The 24,311-nt window shown below is 36.4% G+C and overlaps 1 protein-coding gene and 1 long non-coding RNA gene across 2 annotated transcripts; both read left to right on the top strand.

The window, feature by feature from the left end:
* The first annotated feature begins 11,461 nt into the window (after positions 1 to 11,461).
* On the top strand, positions 11,462 to 16,546 carry LOC113358018. Its single transcript, XM_026601520.1, has 2 exons — positions 11,462 to 14,762; positions 15,980 to 16,546. The coding sequence occupies exon 1, from the start codon at positions 12,242 to 12,244 to the stop codon at positions 14,753 to 14,755; it is 2,514 nt and encodes an 837-aa protein (XP_026457305.1). The 5' UTR covers positions 11,462 to 12,241; the 3' UTR covers positions 14,756 to 14,762; positions 15,980 to 16,546.
* Positions 16,547 to 16,960: 414 nt separating this feature from the next.
* On the top strand, positions 16,961 to 21,003 carry LOC113361892. The gene is made up of 3 exons (XR_003365404.1): positions 16,961 to 17,110; positions 17,291 to 17,364; positions 20,832 to 21,003. It is a non-coding gene; the product is annotated as an uncharacterized LOC113361892 (long non-coding RNA).
* The last annotated feature ends 3,308 nt before the right edge of the window (positions 21,004 to 24,311 follow it).

The raw sequence follows: 24,311 nt of genomic DNA, 5'->3' as shown, positions 1-24,311 counted from the left end.
AAGATTGATTTACGTATTACTCCTGTTATAATAAAGATAACCAATATAATTCGGAAAAGGAAAAACATAAAAAACTATAATTTTGTTAACGAGGAAAACTGCACTAACAGAAAAACCACGAGACCTCGTCTAACTTTGAACACGCCGTATTAAACCGATAAAAATACTAGTCTACTATCAGACTTCATACTGGAATGTATTTAAGACCAAATTAACCCTAAAAATAAAATTCAGTTGTAGTCGTATTCCTTACGTCTCTTGAACCTCATAAGTGAAAAAGCGGGGGTCTAACAACACCACCCAATATTTCGCATAGCAATCTGTATGGACAAACTCCGAAACACTCTATTAGAGAATCAACTAGACAGTCAGACTCAATCTAGAATATAGTGTCTCAAGGAGTTATTATCTCTATCTCTCAATTTGATTGTTACTCAAGCAAATAGAAATATGCGAATCAAATCAAAGAGAGATAACTTGGACGGTACCAAAGACCAATGTCCAAGTGTTAATCAACGAAATCAACAATCACAAGATTGGATCTCCAGTTGATTAAACTTCAACGCACAACCTGTATTATTTTAATTATATAAACAAATATAATGCGGAAAAGAAATAACACAAACACCAAAAGTTTTGTTAACGAGGAAACCGCAAATGCAGAAAACCCCCGGGACCTAGTCCAGATTATATACACACTTTATTAAGCCGCTAAAGACACTAGCCTACTACCAATTAACTTCGGACTGATCTATAATTGAACTCCTACCAGTCTCCCACTGATACAAGGTACAGTTGCACCCCTACGCCTTTGATCCCAGCAGGATACTACGCATTTGATTCCCTTTGCTGATCTGACCAACAGCAAAGAGTTGCTACGACCCAAAATCGCAGGCTTGATAATAAACAAATCTGTCTCACACAGAAAAATCTATCAAAGGATAAATCTGTCTCCCACAGATAAACCCTAGGTTTTGTTTCGTTTTTTGATATAAATCAAGGTAGCACATGAACCAATTGATTAATCCGGTCTTATATTCCCTATGAACACCCTAGATAAATCAATCACCTCTCAATACTTAATTCATGAATACACAAGAAGACTAACGAGGAATCACGATCAGTGAGACGAAGATAATCGTGACTTCTTTATCTTACCTATCGGAGAAACAAGTTCTCGAGCCAATCAGAAACGATTGTACTCCTAACGATAGAAAAGTAAGATCAGATCACACCACTGTGATAAAAGTAGTATCGGCCTGGCTTCACAATCCCAATGAAGTCTTTAAGTCGTTAAACCCAATTTGAAGAAGAAACTCAAGGGTTAATGGAGATCGATTCTAGCGAGCGCACTAGTATCACACAGGAAAGGTGTATGGGGATTAAGTTTTTCTCTAGCTAGAAGTCTCATATATATATATATATCCTTTCAAATCAGGTTTTTGCCTTAGTTACTAAGTAATCCTTACTCACCGTTAGATGAAACCTGATTTAGATTCAATCCAATATCTCTCAACCGTTAGATTAAAAGATAAAGCTTTTCAAACACACTTGTGAACGTTTTCCAAGTTCGTGAGAACCGGCACAAACGTGTACACCTGTATTGGTTTAATACAGTAACCCAAAAGGTAACCATATGAGCTTCTCATATTGACCTGGTTCCTCATCCATCATAACTAGTCCACTTGACTCAAACGAACTAGTTAGAGAGTCATCCAATTGCTATGAGATCTTATGCACATACACAAGACATAATTGAAACAAGATTCTATCGATTCGATTGAACCGACTCAATGGATATTATAACCACGGTTTGCATTAAGCATTACTTAGTAATTTATTGTTTATGTTCAGAGCACATCTTTGGATCATAACCTCTTAAGTTCACAAACAAGTTCACGAACTTAAGGTCTATCTATTGAGTTTCCAGAATCAGCAGAAATTCTCGATCTAGAACTTCCGCCAGTTCGCGGACTAAAGCAGCAGACGAGTCTTTGGAAAATCCAGCAGATTTTTTCGGTCGAGAACTCTCGACAGTGCGCGGACTAAGTTCGCGGACTGGGTTCGCGTACTTGTCAAGCCAATTCCACAATTCACCGAATTCTCTTGCTCAACAGAGTTGTGAAACTCCGGATCAAGGTATTCATGGTTATGTTATCTAAACTCTCGTTCTAATCATTGAGACTTTCTCAGAGGATGCTACCCAACCGTTATTCACAGATTGTATTCATATCAGAGCAATTCTCAACTTAGTGATTGAAAGATGAAGATAAACCTGATCAAAGCGATAAACTTTACCAACACATATATTTCGAGAACTAGATAAGCGTTGAATACTTGGCTCGAAATACCAAATGTGTTTGATCTAGTCTATATATTAAGCATATGACTTGCGCCTCAAGAAGTAGGCGATAGAATAGATAGACTTTCGAGTGATAGATAAGTTCAAGTCTTCACATACCTTTTTGTTGATGAAGTTCCATGGTTCCTTGGTGTAGATCTTCGTCGTTGTCGTTGAATCGCCATGAAGTCCTTGAGCTCAACTTTACTTTCCTACCTTAGTCCGAGACTTAGATAAATAGGATAGAAATCAAGACTTATAGTTTTGATCACTAACATTGACAAACATGCTTGATATAGCAACGCATGCGAGGTTGACCAAGATATGCTCTAAAAATAAGATTCTAAGTACTTGATTCCCTTAGCTGAAGTCCCTTATAACCTAAGAGTTGCTTCAACCGCACTGAAGACTTTTGATACCTATCTTCCTCTAACAGACAAGCCTATTTGATTTCCATTTTCATATGTTTCAATCTAGCTTTGGAAATTTGGTTGTAGTAGAAAAAGTCCGAAAAACCTCATAAATGCAAAATACTTACACTCTTATTAAAGATATGCATATATCACTAACCACCTCTCAAGAGAAATCCAAGCATATCAAACAAGAGTTTACATATATATCATGAGGAATCACAAAGTCTGAGATAAATAGAACTTTGTGATTTTCATCTATCTTGCTTGTTCGTGATCTCAAGTTCGTGAACTTCAATAACTAGTAAAACATGATCCGGATACAAGAATCATCAGGTAAAAAATAGTCTGGTTGGGCTTCACAAATCTCTAAATGAAGTCTTCGAAATCGTAACCTAGAAACAATTTTGTAAATAAACCTAGTTTATAGAAGATGACTATATCTTTGCAACTAGGACGCAAGAGTCCCAAGGATTAAGAAATCATGTTGCAAGAGTTTTCATATTTAGAGATTTTAAGGCTATAGATAACTTTGAATTCAAGTTAAGGTTGCTTGATATTCAAGCAAAACACCTTCCTAGTTTAGATGAAATTCCTAGTTAAGAATTAATGTAAGCATGTAAAAATTCCTCCTTGCAATTACATAGAAGAATGTGCACCATGGTACGAGTAGTTCAGGAACCATGCACCATGATAGTCCATAGTGGATAAGTAAGCCTTTGAACTTATAAGCAGTAACAATGTTCAGTAATATTCAAGAGTAAATAATAATCCACAAGTCCAAAGTGATTTTGCGAATAAAGTTGTCTTATAAGTATCTATGAGAGTTGTAGCAAAAGCGAGCATAGTCATGTTAGACAATTCATGAGATTCTTCCAAACTAGAAACAAATAGATTTGCAAACTACTGGAAGTTCACGCAGTCATGATCAACGGGTTTGTAAACCGGGTTTGAAAACCTACGCCTCCAGTTCGTGAAGTCGGGTCATTTGGGTTTGAAATCTTCTCCTATTACCGAACTCAGATGTAAAGAACCTCTTCAGTTCGTGGAATCTAAAATGACTAGGTAATACATAAAAGTGTGTATACCTTGTGCAAAGAAGTTTTATATTGCTCGTAGTTAAATTTGAAACATTATCAGTAGCGATAGACAATTGGAAGTTTACGCAGTCATGCTCAACGGGTATGTATTGTTGCTTGGGAAATTTCCAAATGACGTGAACAAAAATAGTTTGTAAACGATAAATTATTGATAAGGATCTATGAACATCCATTTCTTGAACCATATATCAAGATTTTAACCAAGACAATCTTTAACTCAAAATATCTTCTTTGAAATATTAAATCCACTAAAATCATACAACTGTTTGTGGGTGAAAAATACTTCTGCAGGTTTAGGTAATTTTGCGGTGTGTGTGAATGGGAAGTGAATTTAAACTTTAAACAAATGCACTGCACATGAGTGCTTTCTGATATCGAGAGATTAATTCATACAATTATGGCCTAAACCAAAGATATGGCCGTTCCAGACTTGCTTCGGTCATAAGGTGAAGAAAGTGAGGTTGATCTTAGGGAGAGAAGCGAAGAAGGTGTTGAGAGTGTGAAGGTGATGGATGTTTTATGACTTGTGATAGAAAGGTGAGCATGCTTACGAATAATGCAAGCAGGCTCTGGGTGTATTAACACGAATTTCTGTGCTGTTGTTGGAAAATAGGGAGGAGAACCTATTTATACAAGTCATTAAGCCTTATTCAGTCTCTCGTGGGAAGTGGAGGAAGTGGAGTGATGGAGGAGTGGAGTGGTGCGTTAGTGTCACACGACCAATCTTGCCCACTTCTCCCATCATCACTAACCGCTCATGTATTCCTGAAACGTTCTTGTGATGGCGTGTTGCACGCTGTAAACCGCCAGACCAATACCCCAGTTTGTATCCCCCAGTTTGTGACATGATTAATGTCTCGAGTGGATCGTGGGACCCACAAAAGGTAGCGTATGCTAGGTGAAATAACCAAGTTATTTGGAAAGTGCATATTTTATGCATGTGATGCATTGAATATGCTCGATATGCATGTGATACATTTCTTCATTAGTTTGATTCTAACTTACTATGAAGCCAGTCAGTATCCACTAATAACAAAGAAATCACTATGCCATGAAGATGTTAATGGAGATTTGAAATGTCAAGAAGAAAAACTTATGTTGATAGCGTGGTGCGTCTTGAAAACGAACACAGAAGTGAAATCATTCTTCATTGATTCCCTAGATTTATGTTCCACTGTCATCGTTATAAAAGAACACTAACCCTCTGTAAAAATCCATAGTTTATAGATCAAATTTATTTCCAAACTTGATACATAAACCTGCAAAGGATACAATCAGAGTTCCCTTGTTTTCATTTGGTCGATTGGAAACTTGCAACTTATAAATTAACATTCTTAACTAAGCCAATTGACAAACACAAGTTTGTTTTATCACCAAGACAAAATCCAAATTCAAATGGTAAACATTAAACCACAATAATTTACTTGAATTCAGAAACCAAATGAACTTTTATTACGAAACAAGTTCTAGGAACCAATTTCAGACACATATATTAGTTCCTTAACACACAAACTTCAACAGACTAATGATTTATGTAATACATAATAGATATTAATCATAAAAACACTGTGCAATCCAGTGGGATGCTAACTGAAAACATCTTTATTCTTTAGGACTTGACAATCACTATGTTAGCCTTAAACAGACCTCCACTGAGGTAACCCTTCCCCAAGTATACATCGTTCTTGGAGATGAGAAAATTATTTGACACAAATGTTAACTTAAAGCCATTCTTTATGAGAAGACTGCCGGAGATCAGATTTTTCTTAATATCTGGCACATGCAGGACATTGGTAAGGGTGAGTTTCTTTCCAGAAGTAAATTTCAGAATTACAGTACCCTTCCCTTTAACCTCCGCAGTTGCAGCATTTCCCATGAACACATGCTCTGCGTTTTTCATCTCCTTATAAGATGCAAACATACTTCGATCGGAACAAACATGCTTCGTTTCCCCGGTATCCACCCACCACTCGTTGGTATTATTAATCAAGTTAACTTCTGAAACAACTAAGACCTTAAATGGGGGCGGACTGAGACATACCTTTGAGCCTGGAAATCCATGGGTGAGCACTGCCACCATGTTTATTTCAGATTCATCTTCACTTCCCGACGCTTTGGCTTTCTTCTTCTTTTTGTTCCCTGATTTACAATCCTTTGCATAATGACCTTTCTTACCACAATTATAACATTCGCCATTAAATTTCTTTTTCTTTCCTTTATCGTTGTCTTTGTTTCCTCCATGGTTCGTCCTTTTTATTTTCTTGCTACTAGTCCCATCATCTATCATATTGATTTTGACATCATTAATAGCTTTCTCATTTTTATTTTCGGCAGTTCGGTTTTCTTCCTCAACTTGCAGTCTGCATATCAAGTTCTCCAAGGTCATCTCCTTGGTTTTGTGTATGAGATAATTTTTAAACTTCTTCCATGAAGGAGGCAATTTCTCAATTAAACCACCGACTTGAAAGGATTCAGTTGAAGTCATCTTCTCAGCCTTCAATTCGTGAAAAATCATATGGAATTCTTGAATTTGCGTCATAACAGACTTGTTGTCCATCATCTTAAAGCCCAGGAATCGAGAAACTATAAATTTCTTCACTCCCACCGATTCAGTCTTATATTTCTTATCCAGAGACTCCCATACTTCTTTCGCAGTATTCATTGGATAAGAAACCCTGTATAGGGAATCTTCCAGATAATTCAAGATATAATTCTTACAGAGAAAATCGTAGTGCATCCAAGCTTGCGTTGTCGAGACTTGAAGAGTATCACCATCCTTCGCAGTTGGTGGACTTTCCGTGAGATATGCAGCCAAGCCTAATGTTGTCAGGTAGAAGAGCATCTTTGACTTCCACCTTTTGAAATCAAAACCATTGAACTTCTCAGTATTTTCAGTATGAGAGTGAGAGGAAGTAACTGCCTTGGAAGGACCAGCATCATTCATAGAACCATTGTTAGAACCGTTGCGAGGGTTGGTGATTTTCTCACTGTTGGTGTTGCTTCCGTTCGTCATTGTTTACTGCAATAAACAATGGAAATGGTAAATACCAACTGAAGTTCACATACAACCATCACACTGTATATCACCAACATACCAAGAATGTAAAACATTAACAATCAAGGTTGTGATTCAATTTTCACCCAACCTATGATTCTTACTATTAATCCAAAGTTGCATCACAACTTAATCATTGGAAATGGTTCACAGTAGTTTCTTTCATGGTTCTAGAGAAATCAATATGCAATCAAAGAATAGTCCAATGAAGGGAAACTCAAATATAACCCAAATACTAAAATACAAAAACTTAAAGTTTTCAGATTGTTGGAAAATCTGGGTTATAAACCACACAATGGATAATATCAGTACCCAAACTCAATACCCATGTATTGGTTGTTCCGATTAGCACAAGTCTTGTTTGTGAAAAAATCACAAACACTTGTCTGGAACCCATCGTAAGTATATCTTTGAAAGCAGAAACAATGGTAGAATTCTCTAAGAACACAGACATGTTAAAAACAAGATGCATATAGTAAAAACAATGAAGGAAAGTGGTGTATAGAGGCGAGGTAATCCTCTTTCCTGAAAACTTTAACTTCCCGTTTATTAATGGTGCAAATGACGAATCCAGAAGTAAGTTTAGCCAAGATACAACTATACCTATTGATGTTAACTTTGCACATGAATAACACCAATCAATCGAACGCATGAAGCAGCACCAAACTCTCTCTATGAAGACTTTCAAAAGCAAATTTTATTTTTATACAAGCGACTAAGAATTTTTTGTGTCTTTCCATTGTTGTAAAACAAAGTTTTTATAACATTTCAAAAGACACGACGGTTGAGAAAACAGTTTCAATTCAAAGCGTTAAGACACCACTATTGGGATATATCCTTTGGGAATAAACTCAATTTATGTTCACCATTCATAAATGGATTTGGGGCGCCATCCAAACCCATATTTCCTACGATATTGGCCAAAATATCTTAGAATCTCATCATAGTTCAGAAAAACCCAATAACATAACAATCATAATGTTATAACTATTACATATTACTTATGAAAATTCATCCGAATTCTGGAGCATGATTAAAAACATTTGGAATTGATGAACAATTCATCATAATACTCTATATTGTTCCCTTTTCGATAGGTCCATCTACTGCAGGTCTTTTGTTACTGGCAAACTGCATTCCTATGACACATGGATACACTTCTAGAATAAAAGTTAGTTTTACATTTGCCATAAATGTTGTGTATTGCAGTTATAACAATGACTTGTCACCATTAAGTTTAACTAACATATTTTAAATTTCAGATACATTCTAAAATTCGGTAAAAAGAAAAAGAAGATAAAAAATGTATTATGTACCCAAAAAGAAGTATGAAAAGAGTTTTAGAGTTGTGAATGTATGTGTTTTTGAGGAAGTTACCATTAACCTGTAGAACCATCAGAGAATACAAACATAGGTACATAGATTAGCATGGCAAAGGTATCCTAGTAAGTATCATGGTATTGCATTCATTGTGTTGCAGCGGTATTTCTTACAAAAATCAGCTGGGTTTAAGTCTTTGAAAAACAAAAAAACAGGTTACATGTACGCATCATGGCATTGCATAACTAATGAAGCAATTTTCACAAACTACTATATCATTACCAAATCGAAAAATTCACCACCAAATACTACCAATTAACGATTCCTTAATGTTTAGACTGTTGAATAAGCCTTGGGCTTCCTAGTATAACATGCATGCGCAATGCTCCTGCCGGTACATTCATTTTGTAATTCTGTTATTTTTATAGTAATAAACGGTCTAAGTCAACATTCGGTCAACGCCAAGTGGTGAAAACTCATTTCATATTAATGTGCAAAAGTAATCACAACTAAATTTGATTTTTTCATTTAATAATAATAATTTTTGAATCATAAATGTCTTTTTACATCTATAATTTGTATTTGTAACTCGTATTTTTCTAAGACAAAAAGACTTCTTTACACACAACATTCTTTGTGTATGTTCACTTTTTCTTTGCAATGGTGACTTTAGACACTAACACTTTCGTGTTGCTACTTGACATTCCTCTCGGGAGAGAAACGTATAGCTGACCATGACTGAACACATGTTCAGGGAAAAAAATACCAGTGTTTTCGATCGTCTGCTCTTGCGCCTTGTTGATTGTAAAGACAAAACACAAAAGGGTCGAAAACTGTTTATGTTTAAACTTGTACGGGAACTTCAGATTCTCAGGTGGTTCCAGTGGCATCCTGTGAATGAAGACTCTTGTACCTATCTTCATTTACTCGTGTACCTATCTAGTTCCCAACAGTATAAACCTCAGCACCGTCTGTACCAATATCAATCTCCACGGGAATTGTATCTCTTACAACCTCCGTTTGAGGCCGTGCTGATTAGGGGACTATCACAGTTTGGTTGGTATAATTAGGCTACACCAGGCTGCAAGCAAAGGAGAATCAGGCCTCGGCAGAATATTGGGAAGGCTGCTTGGCTGTACAAGGGCCAATTTTTTTCTTTTATTTCTTGAATCGCTTTACAATTTTAGTTGCTTATACTATTAGATATATCTGATGACCACTTATCAAGTTCACTAGTATGGTTTTATAACGAACGTTAGACTACTTATCAAAATCAACAGTTAAGTGTTTTATCATTTTGATTCATAGAATCATTCTTCATTTTTCTGAAAATTATAATTGAAGTTAATAGTTTTTTAGTTTCGGATTATCTAGGTTTAATTTTGTATTACTACTTCCGTCGTTTTATATTTTGCATCTAACTAGTGTAATGGTAGTGTTTCTATCCATCATGTTTTGCATAAGGTTAATGTGTAACTTAATCTATTTTTGTGTTTCTTATTTGAATATAAAAATGAAGGCTCTTTTGAACCATTATGATGTTGAAATCAATGCTGGCTATGTTATTCTAGTTTCTTCTTGGGCTGGTGATCCCAAAGGCGGTGTTTTTTCGAAGATACAACCTCAACTTTCACTAATTGAACTCTGGATTAGCAGGACCCCCTCCTGGATAGGCCGACGTGACACTTCAAGCAGTCTTGCTAGAAGGGCTCAGGAGTCCATCTTGATAGTTCTATCTCGAGCATAGGTGCTTATTTCCAACAACTTGTTTGTGGAATCTAACATATTTCCAGTATCAGAAGACAATTCTTTGGGTACCAATAGAGCACGAGACATTCCTAGATCTCTGAAATTCTACAATTGCATTGGTTGGTACTGTATGCTATGTCTTTTATATCTCTTAGGACTTATCGCGTTGTACTCTTTTCCTTCGCCAATTTCCTAGGCAAGGTTTTTAATGAGGCAACATATGTGTGTCCAACATCGCATCATGTCCCTTTTGATGACGGTGGTTCTACAGTTTACTGTTTTTCTTTGTTTTGCTCTCTTTGTAATAACTCTAAATGATTGAATGTATTCATTAAATTTCTCTTATAAAAAAAACAAAAACGAGGGAGAGCAAAAATAGATTCGAGGAGAGCGAAAACCGTAGTTGACTCGGCGAGTCGGGATGGTTTCATAATCTTACCCGAGTTAGACTAAATTACCCTTATTAACCACACACATTCTTCCCACACGTTACACTAAGAATGATTTAACCTAACTCACTCATCCTCTTCTTCCTCCCACTTCCGTTCTATACCTCCGACACTAATGGTTTCAAACTTGATTCGACCGAATCCTCTCGTCGTTTAATTATTCGTTCTATTCCGCGAACGCGACATCTATTTTCTTTGATAAGCAATGGATACACGAAACTTTTTTTAGAAACTAACTTACACGTCGCGGAATTAAGAACAAATGCAGCTTAATTAGTTTACAGATTGGATACTTCTGATCATCATGGGTGTCCACGGTACCGTATAACTAACTCCTAAATCCGGATACAGACTCTTGAGTAAATTAAAATTTGTTAGAGAAAACAAATCACTTTTCATGGTTTTTTCCTATAAGAAAAGATATCATATTATCGATTAAAAAAGTTAAATAAATGATGTTCCATCAATACTCGGAGTCCTGCTAATGTTTTCATTGGTATCTGGTCATCAACCTATTAGTGATCATGTCGATGTTGTTTTCCTTCTGTTCTACAAGATATCCATTCTTGCTGGAAATTGAGATAAATCGTGTAGTGATTTTAGTTATCAAAAAATTTATTTCACACGGAGTTAAACGAATTGATTATTATTGTTCCAAAATTTATGGCATCATCAAAACGGTGATGGGAAGAATTGAAGAACAAGGTGATTGTTAGGTCAAATCATTTTGATTTGTGTATACATACAACACGTGTGGTTAATTAGGGCATTTTTTTCCATGTAAATATATAAAACCAGTCTTACTAAGAGCATCTCCAATGTTAGGGGTGAAGATCTTAAAAAGACATGACATCTAGGATTTAACACTTTCTTAACTAAAAATTAATCTCCAATGCTAAGGTCAAGGTTAATGAAAATCATGACAAGGATGCCATCTCATAAGAAGGGGTAAAGAAGAAGATCATATCTTCACCTTCTTCATGACCCTGGGTCTATTGACACATCACCAATATTTTATTCCAAAATTGATTTATTTTAATTAGAAAATATTGTTATTGGGTGATAACTTCAAAGATGTTTTTCCCCCCAAAATGATGACCCATTTCCAAAATTGATTTTAGTGAAGGGTGACTTTAGCATTGGAGGTAAAATGTAAAATTTCAGGCTTCCACCTTTAGTACTGGAGATGCTCTAAGCGAGTTAACTACCATCTCGTTTTGCTCTTAACAAAAATCAAATAAATTTCAGGCTTCTTTAGCCCGTCTTCTCTTCACGAAAAAAAAGTTGTATGGAGCCAGGTCTAAATTTACACCGTCCATTTGAGCACAAAGAAAAAATCTAGACCGCCGATAGGTATTTTTTCATTTCTTTCTGTTTATATTATTGATTCATCCTCTGTGCCATTAAACTCCTTGGCTTCCTCTCCCGATTCTCTTGCAATTTCCTTTTCCAATTAGAAGAAGAATACCCTTTATGAAACCATTGATTCACAGTCTCCTCCCTTCTCAAACTCCAAAAAAGGCAGCTCTTTTTTTTTTTCCTTTTTCGGATCAACAATTACTTATAAATACAAAAATCTTGGTTGCAATCCATGGTTCTGTAGATTGTTCTCTCCTTTTAATTTCAGATTTCCAGCCTTCTCCACCACACTTTTTTCCAAATCTTCTTCACGAACTCTTAAAAAAGGCAGTATTTTTCTGTTTTGTTTCCTTTTGTTTTAAGGATATCTTCATCATACAGGTTTAAACTTTGATTGAAATTTAAAGTCTGCAACACTTTATTTATCAATAGATCAGTCAATCAATCAATCGTGGGTTATGGGTGAAGAAGGTGCCAAAGTAGTATCATCATCAAGATGTGAATGCAATCGTCCGCCAGGACCGAAGCCATCTCCCTGGCTTGTCTTTCCGTTTAATGTAAAAGGTAACGAACAAATTCAAGCTCTCTATAATATTTGTGAACCCAATAACAGAAGCTACAGAAAACACATACCTGAGTTGAGTGGAAAATCTTATTGGCAAAAGCATTCTCATCAAGGCTGGCTAATTGTTATTTGTGATGATCCAGCATACAACCATGCCCCGAACTGGGATTTTGGTGATTGTTTTCTGTGGAATCCTGCATCATTAAAGAACATTCAGTTACCTAATTTATTACCTTTCTATCATAAACCGGATGAATATTCTCTGATAGACTGTGTTTTGTCATCCCCTCCTAGAACTAGTACTAATACAATTGCTTATCCTGATAATGCTGATGATGATGAGCCAATGGTTTTATTGCTTTTTCTTCTTCGTGGAAGAGATGATTGCGACAGTGATATGGTTTTGGTATTTTCTCACCCTGGAGACAAACAATGGAAAACAAAATGGGTCTTGTCTCAAGATACTAGGACAGATGAATACCTCATTACTTCTCTTTGTTGTTTTAAAGATAAGTTATATCTTATGTGTGGATATGATCAACACCTAGAGATTGATAAGGGAAAGCTTTGGGATATTGATGATGATTCCCTCACTTTAAGGCCATTCGAGATAACCAACATCACTGAATACCCTTGGTGTGGGAGTGACCATATTGATAGCATTGCTTTTTACGTGGAATCTTCTGTTGAACTCTTCAAGGTTGAAATATATTTCAATAGGAGACAAGACATGAAGGTGTTCAACTCAGTTGTTGTCTGGATGTTGGATTTCGCTTCAAAGGAGTCGGAGGAGGTGACTTGTTTGGGAGATAATGTTCTGTTTATCGGAAAAAACACTAGAGCTTGTTGCTCGGCGTCCAAATTGGGACTTACAGGTTGTCGTCTGTATTACACACTTCCAGATGATCAGGCTTTATATAAATTTGAAGTACACGGTAGCGGGAACTCTGTTATTTTGCCGTGTTTAAAGCTACCAAGGCCATGGTTCTCATCTGATTGGATCATGATTCTTGATGGGAAGCAACAAGAGGAAGAAGTAGGAGATAGCATGGGAAAGGCAGTCAAAAACGAATCAAGTGTAATGGCCTGTGAAAAGAATGAGAATAAGAAGGATGGTGGATTTGAAGTAACAAGTTCTTGGGATATTCTTAATGCTGTTATTTTGCCATGTTTGTCGTGTTTCCCATGGACTAAGATTCTTGATGGACGGCAACATGAGGAAGAAGAAGAAGATTGCATGAGAGAGGCAGTGGAAAATGGATTAAGCACAATTGCCTATGAAAAGAATGAGAACGAGAACGGGTTTGAAGAAACAAGTCCTTGGGATGTTCTTGATGCCGATTCCAGAGAGTTGGTTGCAAGTTATCTTCATCCGTTGGATTACGTGCATTTTCGTTCAGTCTGTAAAACAATTCGAGCGATGATGCCTGTATCAAAGCGGACGTTTGCAACAACTAGTATCACGAAGACCTCAAATTTATTTCCATGGCTGGTGGTTTGTGGAGATAGCAATGACATCATCTACTATTTCGTAATCCCTGTGCGTAATGAGTACTATCTCTTGAAGTTTTCCGAGTTGCTACTTGGTGCTACTATCTGTTTCCAGAAGGATGGTTGGCTATTAATGTCAAGAGAGGAAATCCTATTCTTCTACAATCCATTCACAAGGGAAACCATTAATCTTCCGGACGTGGGGCATCATTTCTCTTCTAGCATCTGTTTTTGTTCGTTGCCGACTTCCGCAGACTGTACAGTTTTTTCCATTGATCAAAGTGAGCAAGGAACAATCACCCTCTATTTTATTACCAGAGGGAAACAGGTCTGGGATATTTTCAACTTCGATAATGCTATTCAGTATAGGCCATTGTGTAATCCTCCAATTTTGCATCAAGGGGCTTTCTACTGTGTGGACTATAATGGGCTTTTAGGGGCATTTAACTTGGAGGGTAAAACCTGGAAAGTTCATGGGATTCCGCGTGAAAGATACAGTGATACATATACGTATCCAGGTTTCCTGGTGAAGAGTGGCGAAGATCTGTTATTGGTGAAATTAGGATGTCAAGAAAAGCTGGTTACAGTCCTAAAATTTGATTTCCCCGTCAATGACTGGGTTGAAGTTGAAAATTTGGGGAAGCATATGCTGTTCATCAGCCACACCTCTTGTTTCTCAGCCATTGCTCCGAACAGTCAAATGGAGAACAAAATATATCTCCCTAGACTTTGTTTGAATGGAGATGGGATTCTGTTCTATTCTCTTGAAACCGGTAGGTATGACTCTTTTGGGGGTCGGCATACTTCTAAGAATTTATATGAGACAGCGGGCTGGCGTGCAAACTGCACATGGATTGAACCTAATTGGTCGAAGTTCACTCCTCGAGAGCTCAACTGGGTCGAGCCTCCTTCTTAATATTTTGGTATGTAGTTTATCTCCTTTTTTTTTTTTTTTTTTTTTTTTTTTTTTTTTTTTTGCAGTGGTAATAATTCTAAAACCAATACTATTACATTATAAGTTGAGACGAAACAGAAAATGTGTCATGAAATTATCAGTTCAATGACCTGCTAAGAGTCTATGGCTATGTTTCGCTGATCTTTGAATTTATCTAGTCACGCCAACACCCTTGATTAATCACTCTAATCTTTGTTTAGAAGTGTAGTCTCGCTCCAAAGACCTTTTCAGTGCTAAAATTCGTTATAAAAACCGAAAGTGTAATTAGGTTTTGATCAGCGTACTATTCCTATTTGGTGCTCATGTGAGAGTTTCTTAGGTTTTGGTATCTCTCCAGGAACTGTTATCACTTGGGGAAGCAACTACTTTGTGTAAGTGGGTGGTTTATTCTTATCTCAATTTGGTGTGTTGGGTAGGGATATTGTGAATTTAGGATGAACAGTCCAATTTGGAGGTACTTGCTACAATGGTTCATATTGAATTTTACTTTTGTTGTAGAGGTGGTGATAGTTGTTTGTTTATGTGCTGCTTGTGTGGCTGGTTCTGTTGACCATTGGTCTGTTTGATGGTTTCAGTTGGTTTCAGCATGAAAATGTTCTGATAACAGGATTGTTTATAACCTCACAGTTTTGGAGTTGGAACTTTGGTGGTATAAGTTGCTGATGCTGTGTTTTTCGCACTCTCAGTAATTTCTTCATTTTTTTCTTTCCACCGCCAACTTTCTTGATATTCTTGTTAGTAGAAGAGAAAAAGTAGACAGTGTTCTTTTAATAGTTATATGAATTATGTAAGACATATTGCAAACGTTATTCCCAAATTATTCGCTAGACTGACTGCCGTGTAAGCGAAGCGAATTCCCAACGAATGAGCTTTATATATGTGTGTTATTAGTTTGATATTTATCAACTCAGTTAGCAACATCTGTAGGTATGGATATATACTGACTAATGCTTTGTTCAATCCTCAATTCAAGTGATTCAACAGCATGGGTTTGTTGTATTTCATCATAATTTCATGATTCTGTGTGGTTATCACTAGAGAAAGTTTTGATCTTTATGGTGTTTTTGATCTTTAATTTCTAATCAGTATGTGCTATTCAGATTGATCTCTCTCTCTCTGATAAACTATGGGGTTTAATAATGGTTTTGTTCACAGATCTGATACTGGTTCTGTCTTTTGTGCTAGGATGCGGCTTTGAAGTTGCCAGCAGAGAAGGAAGCTACGCCTAGAGATGCAGAAGGGGTGGTGGGTGCAGAAATGAGAGACAACCCTAATCTTGTAACGCATCCTGGTGATGTGGCTGCCTCTGTTGTTGCTGCTGCTAGGTTGATGAAAATACCCAGAAATCAGTTTCTAGAGAGAAGGGAAAAAAGAAAAGAAAAAAGGAATGTCAGACTAGCTTCATAGTGATGGTGTAGCTAGCAGTCTTAGGGAAGTATCTCCATTTCAGTAGACTGTATGTGAAGTTGTAAACCTCTGTGCCTTTTAATGTGTTAATAGTGTTGCGGACCTCGCTTTTATAAATAAGTGTTGAGCTTATGAGTAGCACAAGCATCTAAACTGTGTTGTTAAATGTGCGCTTCTTCTCTATTTCGTGGATGATCTCCAAAAGATGCTTTAATTACAGAATTTCTAGGTTTTAGTGGGATTTTCCCATACTCTACTCTAGGTTAGTGAATATTCTGCCTTTACGTTTGGAAATTCCTTTGTTTTTATACTTGTACTGAAATTTTGGTGATTGCGTATTTCAGATATGTGATTATAGATAAGAAAAGTGGGAAGAATTTGTTCTATTACTTTGTAGTTTCAGAAAGATTAATCTGAAGATCCTGCTGTTCTTTGGCCGGTCTTTTCATTTGTTTCCCCACATAATATGTGGTCCGTTCCGTGGTCTTGCTGCCACCAGGATGCTATTCAGGTTGTAGAAATTAACGTTTAATCCCAAAGTTGTTGGGCTTTGGACACTCTAGTCCTCTCCTCTCAGGCCTAGTACTAGGAGGTCCAAATTTACACAATTCAGAACGAGTTGGTCCTTTGGTGAACGAGTTAGTCCAAAATGATATTTTTTTGTGACAAAAATACCCATCAATATTTCTTCTTCATCGTTGATTTTGATTTCTTGGTTTCATTTTTCGAAACTGCACAGAGCTCTCCATCCATTCCGATTAAAGGCGACATCATAAGATTTTGATAAAACTTTAGCACGAATTCGATTCATGATCCGGTTTACATTATTTTAGGCGTCTCTACCTTTCCCATTTCTCTCAACACCGTAGAATCTATGGAAGAAGATCTCAAATTAAACAAACAGATCTGGTAAATTTCATCCAAATCTTAAACAAAACTCATTAAATTTTACACCAGCAGTTTGTTTTTAATATTTATTTACAATCTTATTACAATTTCTTTTACGATGTTTTAGGTATTCATTTTATTTTGATGAGTTACCAGATGCTATTTTTTTCTTATATCTAAAGGTTCTTTTTAATGAAATAGAGTTTTGGTCGAGGAGAAAATGAGTTGGAACCGTAAATTTTGGTTTCATGGCGATTCTTTTGAGATGACTACCGGTAATTGCATCCATCTAATTCCTTTAATTTCTGTAAATTTGATCTCATCTGTGATTTTAATTTTGGGAGGGATTTAGGTTTTTGACGTTTTTTTTGTTGATTAGGTATAAATTTCATATGAAACGATGGGTTCCAGTGAAAACATATGAGCTTTTGTGAGTATTGTTGAATTATATCTCATTTTAAAGACAGAGAGGGAACAAGATTGTAGGGATTTGGAGAAATTTTGGAGATCATTGTGGTATTTTGTTTGCGTTTGTTTGGCTTGATTAATTGTAGCTGAATATTGTAAACTTGTTTTGTTTATGTTATGCATTTTGTTGGTATTGCTGAAATGTTAGCCAGGCACCAAAAGAAGACGAACTTAATCAACTACTGACTACCAAAGTTAATTGTTTATTAGTTGTCAGCACCACCATATGGATTCCACGTCTTAGAACTTGTTTGTTTGCAGCTGACTCGGCGTCTGAATCTGAGTCAACTCCTGACTCGGACCGAGTCAGCAGTCAGACCGTTTGTTTTACATTTTGAGTCAGATCTGACTCGACCTCTGACTCTGACATAACCCCTGACTCGGACTCATTTGAGTCAGGTAACAAAATACCCCTGACTCATGGGACCAAACCACTGACTCATTTATTTCCGAGTCAGATGAGTCAGATCTGACTCAAAACAAATATATCGACTCAGATCCAGATGAGTCAGGTAATTTCACTCAGATCCAGATGATTCAGATCCAGACAACTCAGATGAGTCAGGAGTAAACAAACATGGTGTTAGCATGGGAATCAAAGAGATGTTTTTTCTTATTTGGGAAAGTGAACTCCATTAGGAGTTAGGTGGATGACGTGGTCATTTTACAACCACATTTCCTTTGTGGATTGTGTTAAATATGAGGCAGGGGTCATTTGTTTGTTGTTCGTTTAGCTATGTTACGCGTTGTGAGAATATTGTGATAAGTGATAAGGCAATGTAGGAATTAATATGTTTATTACTAGGAATTTTGTGAAGCTTGACTTAATTCGGGTGCTCTCTTAGAGAGAAATCAACGTTTTTGGCTTGGTTAGAGAAGATTGTTAAGCTAGCCAAACGGGCACTACTATTCCCTTGGAATATTATAGTAGCTCAAAATTGTTAAGATCATACTGTTTAAGTGAATTTTTACAGGGAAATACAATGACGACATTTTGGTTCATCATCATTTTCATGAGCTCATGTCAAACGTGGTATAGTGACGTTTGTGATGTATAAATCAGCAAAAATAAATGCTACACTACTATTGGGACAACACAGGCTTCCAAATTAATAAGAAGGTCAATGATCCCTACCAGTTACAATTAATAATTTTTAAACTTCATTAGGGAGTTCTTGGTGACTATTAGGTGGTTCATTAAAGTGCTGATTCGACTTCTCTAAATGTCTTTCTTCCATAGTTCTATATAGAGTGGAATAAACATCTCAGAACCCTTAGTTAATTTTACATAATTGTACAAGTTAATTTTTAACGTGTACACAGTTTTACACATGTTGATTTTACAGGTATTAAATTCTACTAATTCTTTCCGCGTTGCGACATGTAGCATTGTTTGGTTCATAACATGTTTTTTGTACAATATCGGCAGGTGTGTTCTTATTGTGCACCTGTATAATTCTCATGAAATAGAATTGTTTGTAAGTGAATACGTTTGATTGGTTACATGTTTTGTAGGGGGTGTACATCTTGGTGAATCAATGTATTTTTCATGAAAATAAGTCTGCATATGGGTATAAATGATCGATTTGATGTATGTTTTGTAGGTGTATACGTATTGGTGTACCTGTGTAATTCCAATGAAAAAATAGGTTTGTGCAGGATTATGAATGATCAATTTTATGCATGTTTTGTAGATGTACATATTGGTACACCAGTATAATTCCCATGAAAAATTAGGTTTGTGTGTGGTTATGAATGATCATTTTTACACATGTTTTGCAGGGGTGTGCATAAAAACTAGGTCGTAATCAGGAGTCTGTCTCCTTTATGTGGAGAGTCTAAACTGGTGCACCAGTCTATTTTCTATGATAAATATCCTGTTTATGGGTAAGAATGCTTGATTTCATCCATATGTTGTAGGTGTGTACATATTTGTGCACCAACGTATTTTCCATGAAAAAAGTAAGTCCAAACGTGAGTGGGAATGAGCGGTTTCATGCATGTTTTATAGGTATGTACAAAGTAGTACACATGTACATGTTTGGGATTAAACGTCAATTCTTAGTTTTTTTTTTTGCATCGAGTCCATGTCTTATGTAGCATATAGAGTAACTATGTGTTGCACACCTGTTGATTCTTGATGTGTACATAATTGTACACATACTGATTTTTAATGTACACATAGTCGTACACCTGTAGATCCTTATATGCGCACAATATCTTACTATTGGCTTTAGACTTCAGTTTATTCATTGGAAAATGCATGGTTATGTGAATGAAAGAAAGGCTACTGAAGAACTGCTATAGTCACCACTTTGAAAAAGAAAAGAAGAACGTATGTGGTAAATATGAGTAGTAGAATTTAATGTTTTGTATTAAAAGTATGTGTTTGACTTTAGGGTCCAAATCATGTTGTTGTAACAACTTGTGCTACTGGTGCATATTCAATTGATGATGCTGCGAGGATGATTCAGTTTGTTGGGCTAAATCTTATGATTTTAGGGTCCAAATCAGTTTGATGTGCATGTTTTATAGGGGTGTACATATTGGTGCATATGTGTAAATCTTATGAAAAAGTACAATTCCCTTGTTTTACAATGGTGTACATATTAGTGCACCTGTGGGAAGTAACTCCCATGAAAAAATAGGTTTGTGTGCGGTTTTGAATGATTAGCTTTATGCATGTTTTGAAGCGGTGTACGTATTGGTGCACCTCTATAATTCCCATGTAAAAGTAGGTTCGTGTGTGGTTATGAATGATCGTCTTTCTGCATGTTTTGCAGGGGTGTACACATTGGTGCACCTGTGTAATTCCCATGAAAAAGTGTGCCAGAGTGTGAATATGAACGATCGATTTTATGCATGTTTTACAGGGGTGTACACATTGGTGCACCAGTGTATTTTCAATGAAAAGTAGGTTTGTTTGTGGCTATGAATGATCGACTTTAGGAATGTTTCACAGGGATGAATATATTGATGCACCAATATACTTCTCATGAAAAAGTAGGTCTGGGTGTGAGCATGATTGATATGTTGTGCATGTTAGTAATCTCATTTTTGGTAAAGTGCAATGAATCACTGTACTGGGATGTTTCGAAGCTATATTAAGTTTGTGTAGTAATGCCCACATGGATTGTGTCTCTGACCATAAACTGAGTAAATTTTTATATTGATCATTTTCTTGTTTTGTTCTCTTATGTGGATGTGAGCGAAAGGATAATCACTTTCTTTCAAGCTGCGATTTCTTATGTTCATTGGTTTGTCCTCGATGCAGGTTATCTGCTAAACTTACATCTACAAATCTGGATGTTATCCAACTGGAGCTTGGCGTGGTTGGTACTTTTATCAGTCTGTGCAGATTAGGGTGGCAGTTTGGCTATCATAGACTCTGGATTTTTTGGATCTTTGCAGCGGTGTACATAATTGTACACATCAATGTAAATTAAAAAAAGTTAAAAATGAAAATTATATAGTCATATGGGTACTCTTTTTGTAGCTCTCGGTAAGGGCTTTCCGAATATATAAAGTTTGCGAATTTTGGACAAACGGTTCAAAAGATAAATTGATTTTTATTTTATTTTTTTATTATTTAAAATTGATGACATCATCATGAGTCAGTTTGGATTAAATTACAAATATTTGGACTAAATTGTAAACATGAAGGTGATTATGGATTTTCTGGGGTTGTAGTAATGAGGTTCAAACTCTCGGACTTGTGAAGGATAATTTTTTAGATTTAAAAATATATATATACAAAAATATTAACAATGGTGAAGAGACACTAGAACGCTGGATTTCACTACTTTTCATATTCTTGTGGTTCAGTCATTAACTTTAGACAATATAGCTCAAACAAAAGAAGTTGTGACTCTAATTCTTTGCCAAAACTAGATTTCATAAAACATTATCTGTAAGTCGTAAGCATGACGCATCAAAAGTAATTTAAACTAAGCATGCGACATCAGACAAAATAACAAATAATTAATAGAAATCATTAAACAATTAAATCTATGCAAAAAGTCATATAAAGAATTAATTCATTTACCACAATCATGAAAAGTTGCTTCCTCCGTTGTCCCAGTGATGGGTTCTAGCTCCGCATATTGGAAACACGCTCAAAGAAATTTTTCATTGCTCAAAAGAGGTGTACAAATGATGAAATGGAGAAAATAATGAAAATCGGGTGTTTGCAACGTTTATAATTGTTGCAACACCGTTACAAAGAACGATAATTGAAAAGTGCTGTAGTATACGGAATACTACGAGCCTCAGATGACAGTCGTTGTTACTGTAGCATGAACGACTGTCTCTGGTTGTATAATGTTCTTCGTGTTTTTGAGTTGCAGCAGCAGAAATGGTGGCTCTGCAACTCGATTTTTCTTCACTATGTAGCCTCCAAAGCTTCCCGAAACTCTCGACCACCTCTCTAGTAGACCCAAAGAGCCTATTTATATCCAACAACAACTCCAAATCTCGCCAATAACTCCAATATAATTCTTCATTATGCGGGCAGTGAATAACAATATTTTCCGAATATTTTCTTACCAAACTTGGAATTTCTTGCGTAAACTTCCTCCCTCCACGCTCCAAATCGATTCTTCACGACCCAAAGTGATTTTCGAGCCATTCCACATCATCAGAACACGTCCATAACTCTCCATGACGCGTGATTATCATCCTCCAGTGCATGCTTGCCCTGTTTTGAACTCGAGAATCAAAACAAGTATTCCAGCCAAATTTGATCGAAACCACCACCCAAACTTTGTTCCTTATGCCAAATCACATCTTTCTGCCAATTTTCAGCGATTGAATCGCACTCTAACCTATTCATTTTGACGATCAAAATTCTGCCAGTTGAAAACTTCATTTCCCGCCAAAAACACAAATTCAAATTGTTGAAGAAGGTGCCCCTTATCCAGAGTGCTGGGGTGCGAATATCAATTGGGATGGAAATAGTAATTTTTGGGTGGAAATAGTAATTTTTCTGGGTTCCTCCGGGATATTTCTGGGACGCTTCCGGTGCATTTCTGGGGTGCCTACGGTACATTTATGGGGTGCCTTTAGTAATTTTCTCCGGGGTGTAAAACACTGCTTTTTGAGCCCATTTCACCGCAAGGGCTTATTTCTCTAAAATTTCCTACAAGAACACAAAATAACACAATAAGTACTTAATCGAGTCTAACAATACAGAAAATTGAGAGAAAAATAGACACATAAATGCGTCTATCAAATACCCCAAACTTATTATTTGCTAGTCCTCGAGCAAATTTATTCTATAAAGGAAAATCATTTGAACCCCTAGGTGGCCCTAGTGGTTGAGTGTTGTCTCCGGAGGGTTTACCAGAGGTGTACCCACAAAACCTTTACTCCAGACCCTAGCTATCTACGCAGAACTTTGGAAGGCACTAAAGAATTTCATTGGTTGGCATACAATCATTGACTACATGAGGAAGTACCCTGATGCGAAATTCCAATTGTTGTACACGAGTTTGCACTCAAGCATACTAAAATTCATATAAAGTGACAGAGCTCTACTCAGATAGTTTCTGGACATCATAAACCGGAGTCAACCAATCACATGGATAGATTAAGAAGATGGATGTAGAGAAAAATATGGATGATGTTGACTAAGGTGAACCTATCCTAATGTACCGAGATACTGGTCTGGACTAATATCAACACACTGGCATATACAAGGGAACCAGTGGTCGATAATCCTAACTCTAGGTCAACCCAGCTGGCATATACAAGGGTACCAGTGGACGACTTTATTGTATTTATTCCGGTTGGTCTGGTGGTCTGGTCTTTTTCTTCTTTCGATTTTTTTCTCTTTTTTCTTTCTTTTTTTTTTTTTTGTGTATCTCAGTCACTCTATTTCACCCTAGCAATGGTAAAAATAAAACAAAAAGAAGTGATCAGGATTTTTTCGATGTTTCCATCACGAGGATATGGCGAAACTACCATGTTTTTTTCCCTAACACCTGAGCTCTGTGCTTTTATGAATAGACTCTTCTAGATGTTTCCATCTAATCAGATTGGTTCCTCAACTCCTACAACCAAAATGTTTCCATCCACTTAGATTGGTTAGTGCCTAGCATAAATTTCTAAGTTCTGGAGTTTATTTATTGCAATTAAAAAGTTTCTCCCATACCCCCAAACTTAAATCTAACATTGTCCTCAATGTTCTAAAGATAAAACTAAAAGCATGAACAAGGAGAAACTGTTACCGCTTCAAGCAAGAGAGTTTAGGAAAGATATTACCGTGTTGCATGAGATTGGGTTACCTCCCAAGAAGTGCTAAGTTTAAAGTCTTCAGCCAGACATTGGAAGAATTAGTCACCTCGTAGAATCGTATAGTAGTAGCCGGAATAATTGTGGGTCATCTGAATCAAAAAGTATTACCCACAAGAAGAGGAAACTGCAAAGTACCAAGAAGATACCGAACCTACCCTTGCTTAAGACAACTACATCTAGTTGTGGTTCAGGTTCAGGCTCTATAAAAGGGTCTAAATAAAAAGCTTTCATTGGTTGGATTTCCTCAAAGGCATTCTGAAGATCAGGCTGAAGAGTCTGGAAATACTCAAGTAAGAACTTATAAGCGCATAACAAAAGCCTGGATAACTTACGATCCTCTAAGTCAATCATATTTGACTCACATAGCTGACCACAATGAAAGAGGTGGTCTTCCTTAAGAAGATGTGTCGACCCTATTCTCCTAAAGTAATTAGGTTCAGTCTCAAAACTTAATAACCGA

The sequence above is a fragment of the Papaver somniferum genome, chromosome 3 (assembly GCF_003573695.1).
Source record: "Papaver somniferum cultivar HN1 chromosome 3, ASM357369v1, whole genome shotgun sequence".
In the NCBI taxonomy this organism is placed as follows: domain Eukaryota; kingdom Viridiplantae; phylum Streptophyta; class Magnoliopsida; order Ranunculales; family Papaveraceae; genus Papaver; species Papaver somniferum.
Note: the sequence above shows the minus strand (reverse complement) of the source record. Positions and strands in the feature narration are given on the sequence as shown.

Coding starts and splice junctions, on each gene's coding strand:
- LOC113358018 (XM_026601520.1), top strand. CDS start 12,242: ATGGGTGAAGAAGGTGCCAAAGTAGTATCATCATCAAGATGTGAATGC.